A 27,061-nucleotide genomic window follows, 5' to 3' on the forward strand; every position below is an offset into this window, starting at 1 on the left:
AGAATCTCAGAGAGTGCTGGGCACACCCTCACAGTGACGTGGACAGGGGTGCCGCGAGGCTCCGCCCCCTTTCCTGGCGGTGGTATAACCATCGCGATAGTTACACTATTGATTTCGGAATTTACATGATTTGATGTCGGAAGCCCGGCAACCATTCGATGCCGGGCTTCGGATGTCCAACCCTAGGTTGTGGTATATCGCGGGCCAGACTGGTCAATGACGGAAGGGGTGATGGCCTCAGGGCCGGCTCGAAGAGTGCGGCTGCCGCTGTACAGGGCAGAAATCACCAGCCTGACTCCGAAGGTTTCCCCGCCCTCCTGCTGAAGCTCACGGTATGAGCTCAGGGGGAGGGAAGGGGTGGTGGCTGTGCGGCACATGGCGCACATGATGGGCCGGTCTGGTCTTAAATGCTTGCCGACCAACAACAACTCCCGGCGATCTGCTCGACCGGGTTACTAAGAGAGGGGGGGCATGCTGCGATGCCAGGCCCTGCTGACTCCCGGTACGCCCCAGTGAAACTTAACCACACCCCTATTGCAGGCGCACGCACAGGGGGACTACACAGTCCCACTCCGCCCCTTATTATATCTATACCCAGGAGGTCTACATATCATACTTACCTACTGATTTGACCAGGAGCCTCCCAAAAATCGGCTTGTGCGCCCAGCCGCCCGGAATGGTAGATAAATCTCCCGTCCAGCCGCCACCCCCTTGAGTCCCCCTGCCCCGCTGCAGACCCCCGCCCCGCAACTCCATATATGCCCCCCGCAGTGGGAGGAGCCAATGAAGCGATTCTTGATGAATCGCATCATCATGGCCCCACCCCCTGCTTCGCAATGTCGTTAATCTCGGCATTGTAAAGAGGGGGTGGTGCTACAATGACACAAATGTGCAGTCACTCCCTTGCCCCGCCCCCACATCATCTCCCTCACCACGCCCCCCGCCGAAAAAGACTGGCTTCTCCCTACTGTAATGCTGGCCCTGGATGTCGGCAAGTATGCTACATATTTATATTTACATTTGACATATGGTTCTTACTAGGTAGCGCCAATACTGACACATTAACTTGGTTCTTAGGGCCTAATTCAGAGCCGTTCGTAAGCGGCCGCTCGCTCGCACTGAGCGATGTTCGCACAACTGCACATGCGTATGGTTCGCAATGCGCATACCAGTCATTGCGGTCGGAAATCGTGCACTCGTAAAACAACGAGGGGCTGCTAATTTGATTGACAGAATGTACCGTTTGTGGGTGGTAACAGGGGAAGGTGCTTGAAAACGGGGGAGTGGAGATCCGAACGCAGGCGTGTCTAACGGTCAAGACGGCGTTTAATGGGAGTCCATAATTAGTAAAGGAGCGTCATCGACCACGTCGCTTGGTTGTCTTTTAGTCTAAACTGCTTGCAGTGATAGCGGGAAGTAAATCCTACCACAAGCACTGCGAGCAGTTCAGATGCCTTTCAATGTTCCCATTTAATCTAATAAATAACGGAAATGACGTGTGATGCGAACGGCAAAGTGGCGTCTTTACAAAATAGCGAGGGCATTTTTCGGACGTTCGCTCAGACATAGAGGCGTCAACACACTGCAAAGAGCGAGCGCTCAATTTAAATATCTGGCCCCTTTTTAAGAACGAGCGTCCGCAATAGCGTCCAGGTCTGAATTAAGCCCTTATATCTATATTGAGGGTTGCCCTTCTGTCAAGGTAGGCCTGCTAATAACTAAGGAAGCGCCCAATTTGTTCCTCACCAACTTCAAATATTGTAAATTTTTCCAGCCGAGATGAGATTCGCAGACAGAGACGCAAATAACACGCATAGCTATAGGGAAAGAGGTATATGTCCCCTTCAGTTTCTGTACTTGGAAGTGACACGAAGTTAGAACGGATGTGCGGTTCCCTGCCCATATAGTCCACCAAATAATAAAGTTGTAAAATAAATAAAGTAGGGATGTGCAGGCTCGGTTTTACTCGGTTCTTATCGCCATTTTACCGCAAATTCGGATTTATTATATTGGCTACCCAAAACACATGATAGGCGATAGCCAATAAAATGCCGTTTAAAGATCCGAGTAAATCCGAACCCGCTCAGCCCTAAAATAAAGTTGTTTGCCCGCCACACTTCGGGCTTGGTGGCTCGCCACAAGATTGTATTCCCCCTCTATGACCACTTGGATGGGTAGAGCTTATTTCCCCTTTGTGCTAAGGACCTGGAAGTGACGTCAGTGAGGGCTGAAGTGCGGTTCCATGCCCATACAGTCAATCAATAGAAGAAGGTTGTCCCCTCGCAGGCTTGCCTCGCTACGCTCACCACAAAATTATATTCCCCATCTATGCCCACGTGGATGGTAGAGAGTAACATTGGACAGTAACTGATGATGTCAAGGTCCTCGCCATGAAGGGGATTTAGACATTACCCACGTTTGGATGGTAAGGAATGACGTTAGACAGTGCCTGCTGACGTCAGGGTACAAAACCTGAAGGGGATCTTTCCAATTCCGCGGCTATAGTCTGAGCCGGAAGTGCAGTGCGTACCACGTGATGTAGGCTGCCTTGCATTACTCAGGTAATATCGGGACGCGATGACGGAAACTTTCCTGCGGGGAGCGGCTGTTGCTATGAGAGACACGTGTCCCGGCCTCTCGCGGCACCTCATGTGAGTACAGCAGCGCTGGCTCTGTGTGTGTGATTGGCGGCTGTAGTACTTGTAGTTATACATATTTTGGCTCAATAATTTGCAGAAGTGAGCCAGTAGCAACTCGCTGGCTGCAGTTTATACCGCCCACTGTGTTACGTGTGAGGCTTCCTTTGTTCTGATTGGCTTCCGTTCCCTTGTATCGCGGCTCGTGCGCTCACTCTGTGAGTGCCCCGGCTGCTGCGTCCCTCAAGTAGTGTGTACTGTGTAATAAATAATAGGCACACTGAGCGGCATGGCAGCCGCATGTGCCGGTGCAGACGCCACAGGTTACTATTCCCACTATTTTCACGTGGATAGTAATTGGTGACGTCAGGGTACATCTACTGAAGGGGATCTATCCGCAACCAGACAGACAACAGTAATATGATATAACAGCTGACTCATTTGTTTTCTAAATAAAAATAAAATAAATAAAAAAGAAAATTTTAAATCTGAGCTGCCTATTACTACTGCAGGTAGAAATGGTGCTCTCCTGATGGCGCTGTCAGTGGTAGCCTGGGGACCCAATGTAATGCTGTTTCTAGCACGCTGATGGCAGATTATGGCTAATATGCCACTTTGGGATCTCCCCATTAGAGTAGGTATGAACATAGGTGGTGATGTTTTTCTTTCACATGTAGTAATTTTTACCATTTGATGGCGGCGTTCTGATGTTTGTCATAATCAAATGCTAATAAAGCAATGGTCTTCTGATTGTTATATTTAAAAAAAAAAAAAATCTTTACTGCTGTGGTGCCCCTGGTTGCTGCTGGCATGTCCTGGCTGGCTGTAGTGTCCTGCTTCACCTCCTCCAGTGACAGTCCGCTCTGCCTTCGGCAGTGCTCTGAGGTCATTGCGCATGTGCAAATATGGATATCTGTAACACTGCGTGAGCCGTCTAAATAGTTTACCATTGAATGCTTTTAATGCTATAGCTGCCATCGCACCACAAAATTTGGTAACTGAATCCCGGCCCCTGGATGACAGGCTTCCGATGTTCATCTCTACAGCAGAGTGCAGTTCCATGGAAACCCGATTGTGGCCTAATTCAGAGATTTACCAACCATCTATCAGACATTTGGGTAGATGTATGATAGCGGCAATTAACGTGCCGCTATAACGCTTCCTGCTTCTCCTCTTTACTGAGGCGAAGCAGGAAGCACTACCGATGAGATGTAAGAACATCTCATCGGTCGGAGAGGGGGAGCGTTAACTTCCTCCCCCCTCTGGTGCTACCCAATAGAGACCACAGCGCATCAGCCTAGTGCTGGTCCCTGTGTCTCTGTCCCGGCTGGCTCCACTGAGCATGCGCAGGATCTTGCAAGTATCGCGAGATCCCCGCGCGGAGCCGGCAGCAGGGACAGCGCTGTCCCTGCTGTGGGGATAGGCTAGTGCCAGGCTGTAGCTGTCGATAACGACAGCTACAGCGGGCCGAACAGTCAGGTGATATGACCGTTCGTACATGGCCCAGGCTATCGGCGCTGCTATCTTATAGATAGCAGCGCCGATAATGACGGGGCGCATAGAGCCCCTGTCATTTACCGCCCAGACCCCCGATCACACATCGGGGAGAAGCGATATCAGCGCTGATACCGCTTCTGGGCTTCATACATTTCCCCCCCCCCCCCCCCCCATGTGCAGTGCTCTCTCAGATCCATGCATCCATTGCATCCAATCGAAGTAGCTCTCTCAGGTCCAGTTTCTCGTCAACCCTTTAGCACTGGTAAGAGTCCTAAGGAATGAATGAATGTTTCACAAACTATAAAAAGTCTGGTTTCTTATATATGAAAAACTATAGCCGCGTATCCGCTACACAATATAAATGAACGATAAAGACATCGTTATCGCTCATTAATTGTGCAGTGGATATGCCGGCAATGACCAGCGATGCGCGCTCTCGCTGGTCGTTGTCGGCATCTGTCATCGCCTGAACTTGCTCTCCAACCTGACAATATCGGCAGGTTGTTCAGGGATAAGGGAGCGTGCCGCCACTGAACGACATATCATTCAGTGTGGGCACAATATCCACTGCACAGTATAATGAACGATAACAATGTCGTTCATTAGTCGTGTAGTGGATACGTGTCTTAACATGCTTCATTTGCTATTCATCAATGTTTTTTGTTTCTTGAAATTATGTAGACACTACAGTTTCTGCATGATTTTATGAATTGTTGCCTAATGCAAAAGATTTCACAAAAATCTGCAAAATACTAATTAACACTGCAGACTGCAGCCCCTATTATTAATGGGGATTACAGTCTGACACCTATGTACCGAACTACGAAAAGCAAAGCTTTTTCCAAGTTTGGCCCCTGTTAGATTATGCCATCCTCTTTATACCTTGGAGGCATGTTCGATTAGGATCCCTCTTCTGCAGCTTCCTTCTGGCTCCAGCAACTGACACTGTGTGTATGCACAAACCAACACATTTTTGAAACTTCCTAGCATCTTTCATCGCCTGGATCCTGGAGTCTCAGCCATATGGCTTGGTTTCCTGTACAATCCTCCCTGCTCCAGCAGGCCATACAAAGGACAAAACTCTGGTGTAACATTTGTAAAAGCGTGACTGAGCTGCTTAGTCCTTCAGGAGCATAAAACTCCCAATGCCTTGACTTCTCTGACTGTAGCATTTCGTAACCTACTTGTCTGATAAGAGACAACAGTCCACATAGGGTCGGACTGGCCCACAGTGTACAGGATAAAACCCTGTTGGGCCTCACTGCCTGACGGTTCGCCCCATCCTCTAATGCTGGCCATACACGGGACGATTGATCACACGATTTCAGTTTCTACAGGTTGGACAGACCAATCATTTCTGCGACCCCCGATGCGCTTCCCCGCCGTCGTCTAGTTGATCGTGTAGGAATTGACACACTTTATGTGATGTGATTGATCAAATTGTATGGTCTTATGTGAAATAGTTGCATTTTAAATACAAATCGTCCTGTATCTGAAGGGAAGAATTTTCAAGGGTAATAATACAACTGATCTGACCAACTTTTGAATCTGACCATGTATGGCCACCTTAAGGGACAGACTGTGCACTTGAATTATATATACATTGTTACTCTTAGAGGGTTAGTTACCTAGTGGTGCAGGCCCTTGGATGAACATGGATGCTTGGTTCACTTCTATATTATTATTACAATTTATTTAATAGCGCCACAGGTGGTCCGCAGTGCCATACATACGTCAACAGTAGGACAGTAGAGGGTCTACGGAACATTATATTACAATACAGTAAATGAAACATAAACGGAGTACAAGTAACAATTACAGATGTGTCCACATACATCTATACTCGTTACGCTACAACTGACTTGGTAGCGTAGAGCGTCTTTTCGTGCATCTATTTACCTTAAAATGCGTCTTCAAACAGCGATGCGAATAGGCAACATAAGCAGCTTCTGCTAATTTTAATGCAGCATGCCTATGTTCTGTGTGTGACTTCGGGTGTATCTGCATGTGAAATGCTACGTTACAGTGTTTTCCTGATAAATGGTGGAGTCACTGTTAAATAAGAGCATGGCTGGGTGCAGTAGTTATATGGAAGCTGTAATTGGTTACAACAATAAAACCTAGCATATCTGGTACATACTGTTCATTTGGTCTAAGCGTAAAGTATTATATCATAATACCAACAACTCTATTGCTGTGAGAAATGAGGTACAGGCTGAAGTGACATTAACCCCTCAAATATTACCCATATTTCCACAATCTGCATGGGAGACATTTACGTAAACTCGCCCTTACTGTACATTACTTAGAAATATTTTCACATTGCGAAATGGGGCTTAATATTACCTCACATCCACATTAAAAATGTGGTTGGTGATCAGTATAGCTTTAAATGTTATGTATTTATAGTTGCCACCACATCTCCTGTTTGTGTGGTCGCCTTGATGATCAATAAATAACCATTGCCATCTCGTGTCTTTTATATATATTTTTCTTTATATTATTGTTCAATAATACTTTACTGAATTTTTAAAATGTAAGACCTAACAAAAGTTGTTGTTATATTATATTTTCTTACTACAAATAAATGAAACAATATCTATAACCGCCACACTCTGAAGCAGCAATAGTTCAAACACAATGAATCACCAACTCGTATAATATTGAAAATATGTGCAAAAGAAAGAACATACATGCGCTTCAAATTGTCCAACAGCAATGTGAAATGGGATAGGACAGTCCTTTGTTTTCTCAAATACATCTTTTCGATAAATGATTCCACCGATGCTCAAATACCAAAATAGAAAAAAATGGGAAAAACCCAAAAGTTATAAAATATCTATTAAAAAAGGAACCACGTCAAGTGCCAAAAGTTGATAGTGAAATTCTCACATAATCCCGATAGCTTCCTGATGACAGTGTACCACCAGAATGGAATAGTCACACACCCAATCGTGTAGCCAGATTATATACACAAATGTAATGCTAACATGAGTACAGTGATGTATCTGCACATAAAGGTTTCTTTGTCCGACCAGCTCAAATCATAGAGTAGATATCAGCATCCCGGTATATAGGAAAAGAAAACTCATGGTGTGAATAATAACTCAAAAGTTCTTTTATTTAATAAAAGCACATAAAAATGGGGAATATATCCTTACCAGATGTCAATTAAGTCACATTAAGTTTCCTGGCAGTAGAATGGAACCTGGGTATTACGTGCACTTGCCATAGATGGACTAGGTAGATAGGATATAATTAGAGATGTGCGCCGACCCTTGTGTTTTGGTTTCGGATCTGGATCTCCCCTGGTTTTGGATTTTTTTCATTGGTGTTTTGTTTTCGTGTTTTTGTTTTGGATCTGGATTTTTTTCTTAAAAAACCCATAAAAACAGCTAAATTCACATAAAATGAGTGTTTTTGTTCCTACAGTATAATTAACCTCAATAACATTTATTTCCAATCAATTTTGACCACCTCACAATATTATTTGCTTCATCTAGTTAAGTCCAAAAGGTTGCATCCAGCTAGCTGGCTGACTAAGCTAAGTGACACAATGGGCGGCACTAACATGTGGCAGTTCAGCTTCTAATTTCCAACACGGATACAGTGTGTTATACAGTGTGGGTTGGATACACCAATAGTGCACTTACTGTGACAGCATTGTCGGCAGAGCGGGGTTGCTGACTGTGTCCTCAGTACATGGAATGGCAGTGCTGCGGTGCTGGCAGTGTCCTCGCTGAACTGTACCGGTGATGACGGCAGTGCGGGGGTGCCAGCGGTGTCTTTAGTGCAAGTTTGCTGGCTGTGTCGGCAGTGCGGGGCTGCCAGCGGTGTCTTTAGTGCAGGTTTGCTGGCTGTGTCGGCATTGCGAGGGTACCAGAGGTGTTTTTAGTGCAGGTTTGCTGACTGTGTCGGCAATGTGGGGGTGCCAGCGGTGTCCTCATTGCAGGTTTGCTGACTGTGTCGGCAGTCGGGGGTTGCTGGCAGTGTCCTCAGTGCATGGAATGGCAGTGTTCTCAGTAAAGGGTACCGGTGATGTCGGCAGTGCGGGGCTGTCAGCGGTGTCTTTAATACAGGTTTGCTGGCTGTGTTGGTAGTGCAGGGGTGTTCTCAATGTAGGGTGCTGGCGGTGTCCTCAGTGCAGGTTTGCTGACTGTATCGGCAGTTCAGGGGTGTTCTCAATGCAGGGTGTTGGCAGAGCGGGGGTGCCAGCGGTGTCCTCAGTGCAGGTTTGCTGACTGTGTCTGCAGTGCAGGGGTGCTAGTGGTGTCCTCAGTGTGGGAGTGTCGGCAGGTCGCTGACTGTGTCCTCAGTACGTTGGGCAGCAGAGCAGGAGCGTTTGCAGCGGTGGTGCTACCAGTGGAGGTGTCGGCAGCGGGGGCTTCCGGCGGTGTCAGGCGGCGGGGGATGGCAGGCGCCATCTTCTTTTTATCCTTTGTGCTGTTTTCAATGGGCTTAACGCTGAGAACCATGACAGACGGCTCTCTCAGCCAATCAGCGTTAAGCCCGCTCAAAACAAAACCTCGCGACTCGATAGAGGGGTCGCAAGGTTTTGCCTCAGGTCAGGGATCCAGGGCAGGCAGGGAGATCCGAGCTGTGCTCGGACCGCCCCGGATCCCCGAAATTTGGGTGGGTTCAGATCTCTGAGATCCGAACCCGCTCATCTCTAGATATAATACCCCTGTCACTCCTCCTGTCTACCTAGTCCATCTATATCCAGTGCACAGAATACCTTGGTTTCATTCTATTTTTTTAATCTAATATTTAACAATATCATTTAGAAAAACCTTATTGAAAGAAAAAAACAGTGTGTTTATTTGTATGCTTTGCTGTTTTTCAGGTCCCTTTGCCCATCTTTCAAAAGTGAGTATATCTTACATATGTATGTATGTATGGATTGGGTACGGGATTCCGGCGATCAGAATCCCGACGCTGGCATCCCAACAGGGTTAGGATGCCAACACCTGTTGGTAAGTATCCTAACCCTCCCCTAACCCCAATACTTACCGTTGGGATTCCGGTGCCGGCATTCTGAAAGCCGGCATCCCGACAGCTGGGATATAAACTACATCCCGTATGTATGTATGTATGTATGTGTAATTGAAAAAGCAGTATTCTAGGAGTCCAGTATGTAAATTATTAGTAGCATAGAAGTTTATTCTGCCCATATTGGTCTAGACAGGGGTCACCAATCCATAGTATTTAGGTGGCACAGCATCTGGCTCCAAGATAGAAGCAGGGTTGTGCCAGTGGCTGGAGGAGAACCTGCAGGAGAACGTGAGTAGATCACAATCTGAGTCTATGTTGGCAGCGGAGAAGGAAAGTGGCCTGTGCCACCTCTCTGCATGGGCACCAGCCTCAAAGGTGAATGGGGGAGGAATTCCGATGGTCATATATGGATTATACGGGACATGTGGAGGGGTCTGATGGCATATAAGGAGCAGATTATCTTGTTACAATGACACCTGTCAAGGGATGGGATATATTAGGCAGAAAGTGAACACCGTTCTTGAAGTTGTGTGAATAAGGAAACATGTGGCCCAAGAAAGGACAACTGGTGACAGGGTATGGACGCCCAAGACTTCTTGATGGGAGCGAAAGCTAGCACGTTGCGCCATATCCCGCAGAAGAGCTACTGTAGCATAGAAAGGTGTCATGTATGTGTGTTTATTTCTCAGCACTGTTAGTTTCCTTCATTCCTCTGTCCTTGATTTGTTGTCATCTTATATGTGGACCATAAAAGGGGATAAATAGTGTAATTCTGAAAGATATCTGTGAAAGTGCTCCCATGCAAAATCAATATAGTGATTAAATATATGAATAAAAAATTGAAAATAATAATAAACCAGATGGTGAAATCCCTAGAGCAGTGGTTCCCAAACTGTGCGCCGTGGCAACCTGAATTTCTCAATAACAAACTTTTGACTTAGGGGGTGCCGTAAAAACAATGCTGATACTCTAGGTTGCCACGGTTCAAAAAAGTTTGGGAACCACTGCCCTAGAGACAATAGAAGGTCGAAACGCATTGGAATTGATCCTGTGGTACATCAGTCATTGAGGCAGATAAGCATATACTCTTTTTCTACATTGTACGAGTCCATTTTATGTTTGTGTAGTAAGCTGTTCTTTTTTTTCTCTTTATGTATGAGCTCCCTAATATTTTCAGAATAGTGGAGATATGCATAAGTCCAGATAATACTTCCGGAATAAACAAGGAGTTTATTATTGGTACAAAAGAATCAAGCAGCCATGTTTATTTTGAAATGCTTGGTGAACATTACTATTGAGATTCTTGGTTCTAATATTTTTTTGTTTTGGACTGTAGGGACACATTGGGCATAATTCAGATTTGGGAATAGAGCAAGAAAGAGTAAGAAACTGTGTATCTTGGTGAATCCATGTTGCATTGCAGGTGGGGCAGATGTAAAATGTGCAGAGAAATGTAGGTATGGGAGGGGTGTATCCAAACTGAAATCTAAATAGCAGTGTAAAAATAAGGCTGTCCAGTATTTGTGGGCTACATGCAAAAGCAGCCAGTATTTACCCCACATGCTAAAAAAAATAATGTATTTGCACCCTTTGCATTGCAACATGGTTTGTCCAGGTTCACAGTTACTTGCAATATCCTACTCTATTCCCAAATCTGAATCAGGCCCATTATTTTTGGTGTTACATATATAGTGTAATATCAATGTTTGTTTCAATCTGTATAAAGATCTTCATCAAGACACCTTGTTTCAGGGTTGGCAGACTTTGCCATTGTATATTATGTTTTACCTATTAGTTCTATGTATTTTGTATCATAGATGTGAAGAGTAAAGAAAAAGGGATTTGCACGTTCTGTTTCCAAATCCTTATGCCTGGTAACCACAAAGTTCGTCTCAAGCCCAAAATGAAAATAACACCACGTATTGAAAGTCTATTAAGAAAAGAAGCAAAAAGCCACAGACTAAACCTGAAGCAAACAAAGCTGCTTAGGAAATACAAACTTGCAAGCAGTGTATTGGTAATAATTTCATGAAACCATTCATTGTTACATTTGTACATATAGTAGAGACATATTTCTAGGTATCAAACCTTCTAAAGAGTGGGGAAGTTCCCCACAGCAATCACTCCAGCTTCTAGCTAGCATGTATAAAGTGCATTCTATAAAAGGATAAGTAGAAGCTGATTGGTTGCTATAAGCAGCGTCTGCACAGTAGAATGTTGTATACATTTCCCCCTTTATCTGTCAATTCCTCTTATACACCCATTACTCCCTTTTAAATAATACCAGTCAGTTTATTATTATTATTACTACATCTTTCAACGCTGCAATAATAATAATAATAAACAATGTATAGTTAATAAACACATGATTCTTGAAAAAATATAACAGCTACAAAACAATCTTGTACTTGCTACTATAACGCCTTGGGCATTATTTAAATGAAGTGAGCTGAAGTTCCTGTAGCACTAATCTCATAAATATTTGCCCACTCTCCTGGAATGTGGGTGAGAGTATTTTGGCCCCTAGGAGACTGGACAACCCTGCTGTAACTTCTTGGGTGAGGTCAGGGGCGTATGAAGAAAGCAGTCTCCTTCTGGGGCCCCCTCCTCTCCGCCCGGCTGCTGGCAGCGCACTAAACGCAGCAGACTTCGGGCACTAGAGTATACTCTAGTGCTATGCCGAATTCTACTGTGCAAGCGCAGGTCCCGGTGATCACCTCACTGCGCAAGACCGCGGGAAAATTGGCTGTGGCGGGCATTTTCCAGGCGATTTGTAGAAGAATGGTACTGCCGACGCGGGACTCCAGAGTGGTACGTATTTACTAAATAGGTGCAGGGTGTGCGGTGTGGACCTCCTGGACCCAGGAGCCCGTGTGCACCACACACCCTGCAGTCATAATAGATACGCCCCTGGGTGAGGTGGGTAAGGCAAGAGGCTGTTATGACGTGAGTCAATACAAATCACGTCATTAATAGCCTCTCACAGCCTTGTAATGCAGGGATTTGCTTCAAAATGCTGTGGGGATGAACAGTGATGACACAATTTACGGCACCACCGTCGTCCTGGAGAGCAGCCCTCCAGAATCGACCAGAGTGATAATTCATAGCTGTGTTACAAGCCTCTCAACAGTTTAATGTCTTGGAGAATTAGAAGAGACAATATATCTGTAAAAAGCAGGATCTTTGTCATACATATAACATTGTTTTGATTAAATGCCAGGATTTGCAGCTATAAAATTTGTCAGATGGATTTAAAAGCTCTGCCATGCAGTATTTTAATTCATAATATTTGTTTACTTATATTGTGAAAATTATTTTTTTTGTTGTATTTAAGTAGTTTTTCGTATTTTGGTAGTTTTACTGTTCAGTTATAGTACTGTATACTTCCAATCGGATAGATTGCTAGTTTAACCTTCTATGTTTTTGTGAAATTAAAAAGTGTGATGGCTCACATTTTTCTTTGACCTTCCTATATGTAGTAAATCCATTTGCTTGGTGCTTATCTATATAACATCCTTTTATGTTCTACATTTATGTAACTTGTGAGATGACAGATTATACCAACAGGGTTTTCCTGCCAGATCAATTTTCATTAGTTTGACAGGCAGACAATGGGATCTCCAGTCTCCTGTGTGTCAGTGTGTAACATATAAAGATTTCAAGGACGTATATAACCAGAGGAAACATTCTTGTTTGCCTCCCAATCATGACAATACATAGTAATGGTCTAAAAATGTGTGTGTGTAGTGTATCCTCAGATTCCTGTGATTTTATGTGAGAAGCCACAGGATTGAGATTTTTTTTTTTAACTGCAATAATTAAACATCCTGTAATATACTACGGACGCCCCCATTTTCTTTTTTTTTTTTTCTGTATGTATGTACACACATAGACACTGGCTGCTGGAAATATAGAGGGGGTCCTTGCAGCATGGGTTCCCCCACCATGCCTTCAACTAGCCCCATGCCACTTGATGCCAGGGCTTTTTCCCTGTACCTCAGGACAGTGGATAATTAAATAGATAATGAAATACAAAAAATAAACAATTTGTCTTTGGTAAACTACAGGTATTATCATTATCCTTTTCCTACAGTCGTTCGGCTCTTTTAAAGATCTACATCTAGATCACATTGAATTAAGCCATTACACTTACTGACACACTGTCTTTGGGATCTACATAACTACTTTATAGTGAGGGATACCCTTACACAATTTTTGTTTTCCGAGTTATTGATAATCCAGACCTGTTAACCAAAATGGTATTATTTTTTTTGTTTGTTTTTATTCGCCTCACTTGATGTGATGTATTTTATATTGCATTAATAAACGTTATGTTTTAAATGATCTCTAATAAGGTGAGTGTCCCAAACAAAGACAGTACCTTTCTTTCTCCTTGCTTGTATTTTACTCTCATAGGTGCACCTCCAGGGATCTATCAACAATTGGCCCTAAGAGGCATGATATTTTGCCCGCTGATGGATTTCTTAGCTAACATCATATACAGTATACACACCAGTGCTTGGGTCTCCCTTGCTTCCCCCTTCCATTGGGTTATTTTAAGTGAGAGGGGCAGACAGGTGACATTGACCATGGGGGCGTGGGTTAGGATGAGAGCAGGATAGCTTTGGTGAAAAATTGGGTCAGCACGTTTGAAGTTTTGTAGAGAGGTGAAGAGTTAGAGAGAGAGAGAGAATTCCAGAGGTAGGGAGTAGCACATGCCCAATCTTGGAGGCGGGAGTGGGAGGAAGTAATCAATTGGCAGGAGAAGTGGCATTCATTTGAGGAACGAAGAGGGCAGGCTAAAGTGTGAAGGATGATTATATCAGAGATGTAAATGGGAGAGGAATGGGTGAGGGCTTTGTAAGTGAGTGTAAGAAGCTTGAGTTTGGTTCTGAAGGGGTAGGAGAGCCAGTGTAGGGCCTGTAGGAGATGGTAGGCAAATGTAGTACGCTTGGAGAGGAAGTTGAGCCAGGCAGCAGCTTCGAGGACAGATTGGCGTGGAGAGAGGTGGGAGTCAAGAAGGGCAGATAGGAGGGGATTACAGTAGTCCAATATGGAGATGACCAGTGAGTGGATGAAGGTCTTAGTAGCATCCAGTGTGAGAAAGGGTCTCATTCTGGAAAATAGTTTTGAGATGGAGATGGCAGGACTGTGAGATGTTCTGAATGTGTGGTTTGAAGAAGAGGGAGGGGTTATGTGGTTATGCAGGAGGGTGGGAAGATGATGAAGATTCGGAATATGTGTGCACTATATAAATAACTGGTAGTAAATAAATAAATGATCAGCTCAGTCTTTGACATGTTAAGTTTAAGAATGCATGGACCTGTTGTCAAAATGGCTGCAATGGCCTATTGGTACTTGGAAACCACAATACCAGCTTCCCTCGGCACCATGAAGTCCTGGCAATGAAATACGTTGGATGTCCTACCACGTCACTGTGAACCTTGTCGGAGTCTGGTTATGGTGAGCAGAAAATCTTCTGGTTGATCAAATAAGCCTTTTCAACCTTCTATATTTTGAGCACATAATTTTAAGTTTTTCTGGAATAATTTAGTTTTAAAAATACTACAGTATGGTGTATGTTGTGGCATTAGATTATTTTTCTTTTCATGGATTCCGGTTACAAAGAACGGAGACTTATATATATGTATATATAGGCTTTTATAACACACAATAAATAGGAAACTCCGGCCTTATTGACACTTCCTATATGTAACAAAAGGGCGTCGGCTCACCCCTAAGTAAAATAGGCGATGGTAAGTCGCCTTTGCACACAAGTGATTAAGTAAGAATAGGGTAATAGAGCGACCATAGGTTTCCAAACAACATTAAAATATGACTGAGAACAGTGGTTAAAAAATAATATAACATCAAATTTATTAAAAACAATTCATACAATAAAATAGCATATAGTAGCAGTTAAAAAAAATATATAGCTAGCTAGCACAGGAAAAGATTGAATGAGAAGGTATTTCAACATAATAGCACTGCAACAGCAAGCATTAGAAATTAAAAATCACACATAATAATGAATGGCATAAAGGTGACAACATTGTCAATTTAGATTGAATACCATCTTTTATGTTAAGAGGACATTCAGCTGAACATCCAAAATCCGCTTCACTCTTATTTATCACAATAATCCTCTAACCTGTATACAAATAAAAATTAAATTGCACTGGGTGACTTTTATTACATACAAAATGTATTCTCACAAAAAAAACATGGATATTAGTATAACATACCAGAATGTGCTGTTTCTATACAGTACATTATCTGGGACTGTGAACCTATATTTAGAAGTTTAACTACAGTGTAAAAAAAAATAAAAAAATCTTAAGGCAGTTCAAGTCAACTTATCTTGTGAAGATCGATCGTAAATTGAAATCGGGGTTAATATGCAGCAACAGATCCTGGACTTTAAACCTGTATTTGGAAATGATGACTGAATTCAAGTATTTTAGGTAGTCATGCTAAATATAAAATGAATAACCCTGGATATGTATCTTGAATTGTATATAGATCAATAAGCAGCACTTATTCTTCACATAAATTAGTCTTCAGCACATCTGTAATTCAATATCATTCCGGATAAAAATGCAGTCACAAACCAGAGAAACGCATCTACCTCGGTCAGTCCAATTAAGCGCACACATATGCATTTAGTAGTTTGCCAATCCTACCCTTCTGGGGCCGCTTCTTTAGGGCTCAGTAGTGAACTTCTCACAAACAACCCGCTTGTAGGAAGTTCTGTAAACCTCCTGGTTTCAGGGAATACAAGTTCAAAGAGATCCAGTGATGTGTTTTGTCTCCTCTGCCTATAAAATGTAAAAAACTGTCTTTAAAAACAAATGGTATTAGTAATTATTTCTGCTAAAACATCAGCTTTACAATTATAGGACATTCTGTTTCAAGTTCTTGTTGTAACTTCTTCTGGCATGGATGACAGCACAGAGCTTTGCCTATTATATTTTAAAAGACTTGAAAACGCATTTGGTGGGATCTTTGATATCCCTCCATGCAGAACATCTCCAGATTCTTCATGTCCTTAGGTCTAAGTTCCACTTCGAGATCCTGAGCAGTGCTCTTTCCTGGGACCCAGTTTTAAACAATCCCTGGATTCCATTATTTTTTGGCAACAACTATGTTCTGCTCTGCCTACCTCTTCCCGATTAGCAGCCTTTCTACTTACCTTGGTTTACCCACATCACTCCGGACCTCGTCCATCTTGCCTACCGCAATTACTCCAGTTTGTGATGTCAGCCATATGTACACCGCTCTGTACCCTCCACAGCTTCCATCTGCCTATGTTCCCTCTGGAATTCCTCCCTCCACTTTTTTGGTCTCCTGCTCTGCTCATCTCAGGATCTCACCAAGGACCTCTGGTGCTCATTGAGGCTGCAGCTCTGGCCAGGTCTTCCTGATCAATGTTCTCCACCTGATACTGCCTCCTATGGTTCCTTTGTTGACTACTGTGATCATCTGATTTCTACTCTGCGCTGCTTTTGGCATGTGAGGCAGTGGTCTTGGCCTTGTTATCCTGATGTTCCCCAGCAACCTGCTACTTGTTGTCCACCCCTCCCTTCTTCAGTCTGCTGCCTGCAGTGATATGTACTTGCTGCCACATGGGGATGCCTAAACTCTTTCCTACTTTGATCTGTACCTAGAAAATCTGGCTACCCCCTGCTCCATCCCCTGGACATTTTCTCCATCAGCTCTTACTTGGTACGTCAAACGATTTAAATCAAATGATGTAGCTGTAGCCCTGGATCGTGCACAAAGACGCAACTGCACAATCAGTGAGGTCGTACAAGTGTGGAAAAAGCTGTTAGATGATCTTGAAGAGATTGGACACCACAGAAATGTAGTAAAGATGGCAAAGGCAAGACTTAAATTTGCACTCACAGATGCCCACTTGCTGACTAATCTACTTGATCCTAAGTACAGGGGAAAAAAGCTTAGTCCTGCTGAAATTGAGACTGCTATAGAGTTTGCTCATGCCAATAATCGTCAAATAATGCCGGTCGTCATCATCAACTTTCGTGCATCCATGAAACCATTTGCACCATACATGTTTGAAGTGGACACTTTACGCCAAGTATCTCCTCTAGCCTGGTGGATGTCCTACGCAGCTCAACTTCAGTTAGACACTTCTGTAGTAAATCTTTTGAAGCAGATGTTTACCGTAGTTTCAAATTGAAAGGATCTTTTTAACGTACGGTTTTGTACAATCCAAAACGCGCTTCAGATTGAAAAATGAAAAAGCAGCTAAGATGGTTGCATGCTACAGAGCCTTTTCTGTTGAGGACAGACGTGAGGACGTGGACAAAGACGTACATGTTTGACTCCGACTCAAACAACTGTGTGAATTTCAAAGCCTAATTGTACTTCTTGGTGCAACTGTTTAGTGTGTATTTATTCTATTACTGTGTTCATTTTGTTACTGTATTACTAAAGCAAGGTGTAAACATCTAAAATTAAACAGTTTACTTTAAAAAAAAAAAAACTGATTTAAATCCAAAAATCTGATTTAAATCAAATAAATCCGATTTTTTTTTTTTTTTTTTTAAATCCAATTGTTATGCAACCCTGTTACCTACTGTATCTTTTGAGCTCACCATTGCTTTATTGCACTGTATTTTAATTGTGGTTTGCATAACTCTGGCAAAAAGAAGCACACAAACAAATGCCATTTTTTTTCTACCTCCCACTGCTACCTTATTCTATTGTACTCATCTAGGGGTTAACATCTCCCCGTGGACTATCCCTGGTGTAGTCTTGCTTATCATACCTGCACATAGCTAACACACTCATCCTGTTTTTTCCCGTTGGACTTCACTATATGACATGCTCCTTATACCGTACACAAAAAACAGAGTTGCAGATGCACTATGCGATCACTACTGTTCACATTTAAATTTATTAAATATAATTTCAGAGGTAGTTAGCATATCAATGGCCAATGATACGGGCCTGCCCACCAGCGTCAAGGTCACTTCATTGAGCAAACATAAAGGTAATATCTCAGCATGATGGCACCTTTCATTACTATTAGGGTGTGCAGTCTAGAGCCCCTCCCTATACTCTATATTATGTGTATTTATACACACATCTGAAGCTTGAGATTGCTCCAGTCTAGATTTGCACCCTTTCCCCAACCCCTCATATATGTTTTTAAGCAGGGACCTAGTATTGACTGCAACAGGCATAATCTAAAGTAAGCCCTACTTATATTGTTAGTGTCAGTTTATTTGAGGTGAGCGTTTGGGCGTGGGACCCCCTGAGCTGTTCTGGCTGGACCTCTTCAGGGCATCACCATTTAATACACAGACAATTTGTATATTACCTTTGTTTGTTATTCATGTATTTTTTTCACACATATTTTACCTTTATTATTCCTTATTAGATAGTTTTACACACCTGATACTTTAACACTTCACTGTCACCCTTTTTTTGTGTGATGCTCTGGGGAGGTCTTTGGCTGAGATGTCTTCTGGGGTTCCCTGCGTTACAGATGTGAACCCCAGAGTGTTAGAGACCTGCTCAATGAGGTGACCTTGACGCTTGTGGGCAGTCCCGTATCATTGGCCATTGATATGCTAACTACCTCTGAAATTATATTTAATAAATTTAAATGTGAACAGTAATGATCGCATAGTGCATCTGCAACTTTGTTTTTTGTGTATGTTACTTTAAAATCTCAGCATGGCGGCACTTTTCATTACTATTTGGGTGTGCAGTCTAGAGCCCCTTTCTACGCTCCTTATACCGGTCATTCTAGTAGCCGACCATAGTGAGACATCAGCCAGAGATGTGTAATTTTATGTTTTTACTTACCAATTTGCTGTACTCAAATATGATGGCCTTCCGTAGAGTAACCATGTCCAGTGATAACCAGACAACCCCTCTTTTAAATATGGTTTTCCTATGAGTGTCCTTGATCTTCCCCCATCCCTGGGATCCAACATTTTTCAGTAGTGCAGTAATTAATTCTTGGTGATCACTGATCGCCAGGCATAAGTTTCTATGGGGGCATATTGTTTGAAAGAGTGGACTCTCCTCTTTCTAACAAGGGTGCCCCCAAATTGGTATCTTATGTTGTGGGGGAGATAGAAGGTCTTAAAGTCTCTTCCACACCTTTTTCCATTCATTCATTATTTTTATTTTCTAAACAATCACAGATGTCGGCGGGCACACCGACTGCTCTTCCTGGAAATCTTGCCAGTCGGCGGGGAAGTTTTAGTTTTTTGTTTTTCTTTTTTTACCTCATGAAAAGTATATGAGTTCCGCTCGTCATCTGAAATTTTAGTATACATGTGGATGAAAAGTGGGACTCGTCATCTGAAATTAAGGGGTTAAAGGACACAAGATTTTCTTTCATTCACTTGAAGGGTGGAATGTGTTTAAATAAACTACACTTTTTTTCTTTTCTTGTTTATTTGCAGGAGAGGTGCAAGGCACAGGTTGAGAGGGCCGTCTCCTTTAGCATCGTAGTCTGAAACCGCCAACCAGCGGCTGAACGGTTGTCAGAAAATGTTGATTCCTTCGCCTGACGCCAGGCACTATGCAGAGGCTGGGGGCGAAGCCACAGGCAACAACAGGAGTCGGAGTGGTGGTGACTGCAGGAGCACATTAGAATATGTCCTCTGCAGTGAAGAGGACAGATTCCAATGTACTCTGTGGTGTCTGTTACATCTGTCATGAACTCTTATACTTATGCAATAGGTGTATAGGCTGAGGCTGTAGTTGCATGTATTTAAGAGAGATTTTTAGATCACTATGAACACATTGCTAGTTTCTGGCCGAACATCTTCCTTTTGTGGCCCTAGCCCTTCCTGTCCCACTGTTGGCCCCTTTTCCCCTGGTGCACATGCCCCCAATTCCTCTTCTCTTCCTTATCCTTCCCGGGGTTTTCTCTGCAGCCTCCGTATTATATATAGCATCCTGGAGGAGCAAGGGTTTGGCCGGGTGCATTTGCAGGACATTGAAGGTCTTTAGTGGGCACCAGGCCTTCTCTCCAGGGTGCCATAGCTACTGAGATGCAACAGCTTCAAGGCGAGGATACTTGACATTTCCCATGCTGGGCGCAGGGGCCGACACAGGCCTGACAGCAGGAGACCCTCAGGACACAGCTATACCCAGAAAGAGAGACGAGTTGAAGGGACCTAGTGGGTCTTCTAACTGTTTCCATTCATTCCTACTCCTGTCTTTTGATTTATTTATTTTTGTTCCTCTCACTGGTCTGCACCATGGTCCGTGCTGTGTAGCAGTTGGTAGCGGGACCCCAGGACAAATGTGACCAGCAGCTGGTGGCTCTCTGACTGGTTGACAGTAAAAGAAATGGCACACTTGTACCCAGAAATGAGGGAGAAGTTGTTGGCGCAGAGTGTGCCCAGTAAGGGAAGAGGTGGTGCGAAGTCTGCCTGGCATGGGGATGCTAGGTGTGCCTAGTAAGGGGGGGTACCAGATGTGCCCAGTATGGGGGGGTGGTATGGGGGCAGTGAGTGTGCGAGAGGCTATGTGGGGCAGTGAGTTTGTGAGGGGGGCACCAAAGGAAATTCTCACCATGGGCTCCAGTTGGTCTAGAAACGATCCTGAATTGCATATGCAGCAATTACCTAGAAGGACACATTGATTTCCACATGATGGTGACAAAAGGTTTTCAAAGTACTTAATTTTAAAACTACTGATTTAATATATGAAGCTGTAGCAAGTGTGTGTGTGTGTGTGTGTGTGTGTGTGTGTGTGTGTGTGTGTGTGTGTGTTGAACTAGAAATCTAAAGTGTTCCAAAATCCAGATTTTTTTTTTTAAACACATTTAAAACCGTAAACAAATTACTGCTCCTCAATGATGATGTCATGCACACAGAAGCTGTCAATATGTGCCTCCTAGAGTCACTGATACAGGGTAATGCCAGTAGGATTGTGAAAAAAAAGTCTAAATTTCAAATTTGATCCAATAAGTATTATGAATAATGCTCCAAAGTATGGAATTACCCCTCATCTGGCAAACCTTAATCTCCTGTATTCTGGAAAGTAAATCCTGTATGTGTGAACTTCTCCAAATATCTGTAATTGGAGATATTGAGCAACTTTTGATAACATTAGTTGCATTATAACACCCATTGTAAGTTATTATGGGTGACATCTGTTGACTTGCATTTCCATGCCCTGTAGGTGACTTATAGTCCATAGAGTGACTGGTTTACTAGCTTCTTAGATGCATCACCCTTAGAAAAATGTACACACTGGATGCACCTAATCAGATAGGATGTTACATTATCTTGTGACATTCAACCACTGCTCTACACTGGAGTTAGAAACTGCAGGAATATGACTTGGGAATGTTGTTTCAGTAATCTGGTGTCTAGTGTTTGATTACCTTAGTTCAGTGCTACTGTACCTAGTTTTTCCCTGACAATAGTGGAAATTGATCTCTGCCATATCCGTGACTAGGTACACTGAGTTTTGCACTCTGGCATGCCTCTTTTTTCAGCACTGTTCTATTCCATTAGAAGCAGATTGCCTAGCTTTTCTTTCAGTTTGTATCCACTTCCAGGATTGTCATTTCAGAGTTAGCCTATTTGTGATATGCCTTTTGCATGAAAATCCTAGCAGTTATTCCTCATTCATATATGCCACCACATTTGGTGCTGCGTTAGGATTCTGCTTTCAAAACCGCTTACCTAATAAACTGACCTTTTGTACAGTCTTACAGATGTGTCCTTAGAAGCATCTTCCATTTTTCATTTGACTTTTTACATTCAAATGCGTCTAATTCACACATTGATGCAAATAGCTAGCACACGCAGCTTCTGCTGATTAAAATGATATGCAGCATGACTATGTTCTGTGAGCGACTGCAGGTGTATCTGCATGTGAAATGCTATGGTACAGTGTCTGCCGCTGTAACACTGTAACATAGCGCAAAAAGACGTTCGGTGCTGCCGAGTCAGTTCACCTCATGGCGCGATTAGATGGGCTGTTTAATTCGCAAGGAGGCTAGATTTATGAGGACATATCTGTAACTTATGAGTCATGACTTTGTTACTATGCTCTATACTTATGATCCTCTTAATCTTATAGAGTTCTAGCATATTAAAATATAGCTCCACCCAAAACTAAAGAATACCACTTCCTTCCATCATGAATGGGAATTATATAGGGGAAAAGTCTTCCATACATACCAATTTTGGCCTGACTATATGTTAGTGTGCATGCTTTGATGGAACTGGCAAGTGATATAATAAAACTCAAAGTAAAACATTATATCATGTTTCTGGAACTGACTTGGAAGATTAAAAAAACAAAAAACTACTTATTAATCACATGTCAATATCTATAGAAGGACATCATTTCCTAACTGTTATGCAGGTTGAGTCTCCCATATCCAAATATTCCGAAATACGGAATCATTTTGGCATGACTGAGATAATGAAACCTTTGATTTTTAATGGTTCAATGTACATAAACTTTGTCTAAGGCGCAAATGATTAAAAATATATTAAATTACCTTCAGGCTGTGCGTTTAAGGTGTATATGAAACAAATTAATTTCATGTATGTACACAAACTTTGTTTGAACCACAAAATTATTGAAAATATTGTGTAAAATTACCTGCAGGCTATGTGAATAAGGTGTATATAACACATAAATGCATTCTGTGTGTATATTTGGGTCCCATTCCCAAGATATTTCATTATATGCAAATATTCCAAAATACGGAATATTCCGTTTTCCAAAATACCCCTGGTCCCAAGCATTTTGGATATAGAAGACTCAATCTGTATTTGATTAAAATATAATATACTTAAGAAAAGTAAAGTTCTTGTAAAATGCAGTATTTTCAGATTGAGCCCTTTTTAATTTCAACAATCTGATAAAGTACCCCTGCTTATATTGCATATTTTAATGATCATTTTAATTATTTACAATTGCCACTAAATCAGGCTTATATCTACGAAGTATGCTCTATGTATTTAACTGATACTGTAAAATTAGTGTAATTTTTACTATGACTACATTTGATAGAATTAACTGTACTAATTGTTATTACAGTGGAACATCCGTACATATGGTTTTCCCTCGCTTAATATTGACACATTAGGGTTTCCATCAATACTTCTATATAAATCAGTGACTCTTGTATGAAAACCAGACAGAGCTGCAGGCTGAACTGGTGCTCCTTGTTATCTCTCCATAGAATGGCAACTTTTACTTCGGTATTTGTTTTTCCCCCTCCAAGTTGTGTTGATCATTTTATGTTTATTTTTTAAATAATGTGTGTGTATATAACTGTAGAATATGTGGAAGTAGGGTTGTTGGTCAAAGTAGCATGACCTTTCAGTATTTCTACTGCAGACTTCCTCCGAGTTGTCACATGTTGTCAGTAACAAGTTTTTAAAAAAGTGCTCTAATGTTTGAGTGAACTTTAGTACATCTTCCCACATGGTTTGGGATTGTAATTTTAGAGTACTTTCTTCCTTCCCATTACTGTATGTTTTTATAGTCTTATGTACTACATATTTTGTTTTAGGTGGTTACATGCAATACATGCAAAATGGTTTCCAAGTATCCTGGTGAAAGCAGAGCTATTCTCTCAAATGGTCCTGGCACGCCCAAGACAAAGCGAAGTTTTGGTTCTCCTGACTTGAGAACATCTGGATCAAGTAGGAAAGTGAACCTTTCATACAGTGAGGAAAAGCTCAGCTCCAAAGGAAAGAGCCCTGTACTAACACCCAGGTATATAGCATGCTTTATTAAAAAAAAAAATGTTAGTGTGTGTATATATATATATATATATATATATAAAATCAGCAACAGGTCCCAAACGTACTGGAAGGAACCAGACCAAAAAAAACATTTTAATATGCCAAAAGAGACAATGTAGCAGGCTGCTATATTGTCTCTTTTGGCATATTAAAATGTCTTTTTGGTGATGAATATGAACAGAGTGCAGGTCTGGTTCATTCCAGTATGTTTGGGACCTGTTGCTGCTATTCATTATTTCTGACCTGGCACCTTCTTTTTACATATTGGCTGTGTGCGCTCCAATTATTTCTGAAATGTGTGTGTGTATGTGTGTGTGTGTGTGTGTGTGTATATATATTTAAATATATATATATATATATAATATGTGTGTATGTATACTGATATAGAAATTACACATTTTTTAATTTTCTTAAATGATTTATATTAACTGCTATGAGTTGATGGGTAATATTAGAACTTGCTATGAAGCATCATTGTGAATTGGGTTTATGCTGATGTACTGCTACTGTATTTATGGCGTTTAGAATGGAGCAATTATCGGTACTGGTTTACCACAAAGGAATATTTGGTCATCACAGAAAGATTTATTTATTTATTTTAATTCAAGCTGTATTTAATGGCAATGAATAATTTATTCCATTTATCGTGAATAATGTGGTCTTTATTGATTTCTGATAGATTAGGAACATTTCATTTTTAAACTTTGTAGCCTTTTGGTAATACAAGTAAATGGCATATGTCTTAATATATTATTAGACTGTAGGCTGCTTGTGTGTTAGGTCAACCCCCGTCTCTTTGTAAGGTGCATATCGCACCGTGTATGGACGGCTTTAGGCACACTTACTATACAATCAAGTGCCTTCATTTACATCAGCATTGCAATATAATACCATGAAGCCCCATTATATGTATCATCTGTACAACATTAGCAAGATGCAAAATGGCTTTGTCTTCTCAGCTTGATATGTCCTACATTATTTTGTAAGTGCTTGTTGAATGCAGTTATATATTATGGCACAAGCTATTTTTTTTTTTCCTTTAACACTGCCTATATATTTTGTAGGTCATGCGCTTCTGCCCATTCCTCACCAGCAGCAGCAGCAGCAAAGTCTGCAAAGAAGGGCAAATTTCAATTTTCAAGATTGAAAATCCTCCTTAGTCAAGAGAAGAAGGAACCAAATAAAAAGGGAGATTTGCAGAATTTCCTAACATCTCTTTCTTGATGGATATATATATACAGTAAATAAATAGCTTTTTTATGTTGCAGGATTGTTTGAATTTACTAATAATTTATGTACCCATTAACCAGTGCATCATTAATAGAATTATTGTTGTGAACACATGATGTACAATTCTGAATTATTGTTTGCATTTTGATCAGAATACACTTTTTTTATGGAAGACTTTTACATAACAGTGTTTTGCACCTTCTAAAGCGTATTTTGGCAAAGGCAAGAATTGCCTACTGTGCTACCTAATCTGCTTCCCAATGGACTATAAAGCTGAATCAAAATAAACAAAAATTAAGATTTTTTTTTTACTTCATTGTTTGCGAACTGTGCCAGTTTTTTTGGAGAAGCACACAATATGCACAACAATGGTTTCTTATTTTTTGTCTATAAACATAACCATTACTCTAGAACATGGGGGAAATTTACATGTCTCACGCTATTTTCAGATAATTGTGAATTTACTAGAAAATATACTCTGAATAAATTCAGGTCACTTAGTAAGGTTTTTTACCTCCAGGGTAACTATTACTGTCTTATTGGCATCCAGTTGCACTGCATTCTATTATATTTTGTCCATATAATAAAGTTAATATTTTAAGATAAACCAAAATGGCTACATGTTTTGATGTAATATAGTTTAACATCTGGGTGTTCAGTCCTCATTCAGTATGGCAAGCAAGCTATACTGGGGTGTACAGTGGCTGTAAAATGTATTTGCTGACTATTGCACATATGGACACTGCAATTTCATCTGACTCTTCTTTGTAATATATCTTGAGCTCCCTAAGGCTGGCTGATTAACCTTTGGTAAACAGCAAATTTCTAGGTATCATGCAGAAGGTTTTCCTCCAACTGTTGCAAGATCCATTTTACTATCTATTAAGACATCCACTGTGTAGAGATATTGTAGTTCTGATTATGGGACCTATTTATTAAAGTATATTTTCGGCTTATCCCCAGAAACACCCTTTTTTGGGGGGTAAGCGCAAATCTTAAATATCACTTAACAAGGAGGTACTGCAGCAGATATCTCTGTTAGCTGCCACAGTGCCTCCATTTCTGACAGCATCATCAGCCCCCATTTCTATGGGGGCTGCTGTGATGTCAGATTTCCCAAGCTCTGAAATGCAAATAAAATGTGGCAAATTTAGAGGAATTCTTTCCATAGGTATTGCTTCTATAAAAAAGCCAAATGTAAACGCTGGTTGGAAGTATGTTTCATATAAGTGAGTGCTTTGAACTTGATTGCATATAGCGGCACAGTGGAGACCAGCACTTGTTTTAATAAAGGATTCTGCTGATTGCATATGAGACGGCTGGGAAAACACATGTAATTTTGGTGCACTTTTCTTGTGTAATTTATGACACACTGAGTAGGAGGATACTGTTCGTTGTTGAATGAATCATAAACACATGTCCTTGAACAGTTAAAAAAAAAATTCAAAAATCTGAGCGTTCTGGACATCACCAACTTTAGATGGAATGCAACAGGACATGCTTGTGCGCCTTATCTAAAAATAATGGAAAAACCACTGAATACATACAAGCACAGTTTAATTTTGACTATTCAACTGCTCTTGTCTTTATTATAAATTGTCCTATACATTTTCTTTATGTTGTACATATATGGAAATAATTATGAAAATTTGTCCATAGACACTGGTTCCAGAAGTAACCTCTGGCAGAGTAAAACCTTGGGGGTAAAGAGGCGTACAAATGTACCATCCCTGGGAGTGTTCATCATTGTACAGCTACAATAGATTTTACCAAAGCACCTTAAGTCCTATTGGGGAAAAAAGCTCTATATTTATATAAATAATTATTATTAAATCGGCTAGTAGTAATCCGTTGCTTTATTTGAGTGTTTAATAGACAGTTTTATGATAAAATACATAACATGATGCTTGTAAAATACATTACCAGAAAAAGCTA

The 27,061-nt window shown here is 41.5% G+C and overlaps 1 protein-coding gene across 1 annotated transcript; it reads left to right on the forward strand.

Annotated features, from left to right (window-relative positions):
• The first annotated feature begins 2,510 nt into the window (after positions 1–2,510).
• On the forward strand, positions 2,511–25,727 carry RMP24 (ribonuclease MRP subunit p24). Its single transcript, XM_088476341.1, has 5 exons — positions 2,511–2,651; positions 8,977–8,999; positions 10,943–11,142; positions 23,662–23,867; positions 24,961–25,727. The coding sequence occupies exons 1-5, from the start codon at positions 2,578–2,580 to the stop codon at positions 25,118–25,120; spliced, it is 663 nt and encodes a 220-aa protein (XP_088332467.1). The 5' UTR covers positions 2,511–2,577; the 3' UTR covers positions 25,121–25,727.
• The last annotated feature ends 1,334 nt before the right edge of the window (positions 25,728–27,061 follow it).

This window comes from Taudactylus pleione, unplaced genomic scaffold (assembly GCF_031769625.1).
Source record: "Taudactylus pleione unplaced genomic scaffold, aTauple2 ptg000186l, whole genome shotgun sequence".
Classification (NCBI taxonomy): domain Eukaryota; kingdom Metazoa; phylum Chordata; class Amphibia; order Anura; family Myobatrachidae; genus Taudactylus; species Taudactylus pleione.

What these genes read in the sequence shown, in the direction of transcription:
- RMP24 (XM_088476341.1), top strand. Translation starts at nt 2,578, where the DNA reads ATGACGGAAACTTTCCTGCGGGGAGCGGCTGTTGCTATGAGAGACACG. An exon ending in CCTTTGCCCATCTTTCAAAA is followed by an intron (nt 9,000 to 10,942) that starts GTGAGTATATCT and finishes TTTGTATCATAG; the next exon opens with ATGTGAAGAGTAAAGAAAAA. An exon ending in AACTTGCAAGCAGTGTATTG is followed by an intron (nt 11,143 to 23,661) that starts GTAATAATTTCA and finishes ATTTTGTTTTAG; the next exon opens with GTGGTTACATGCAATACATG.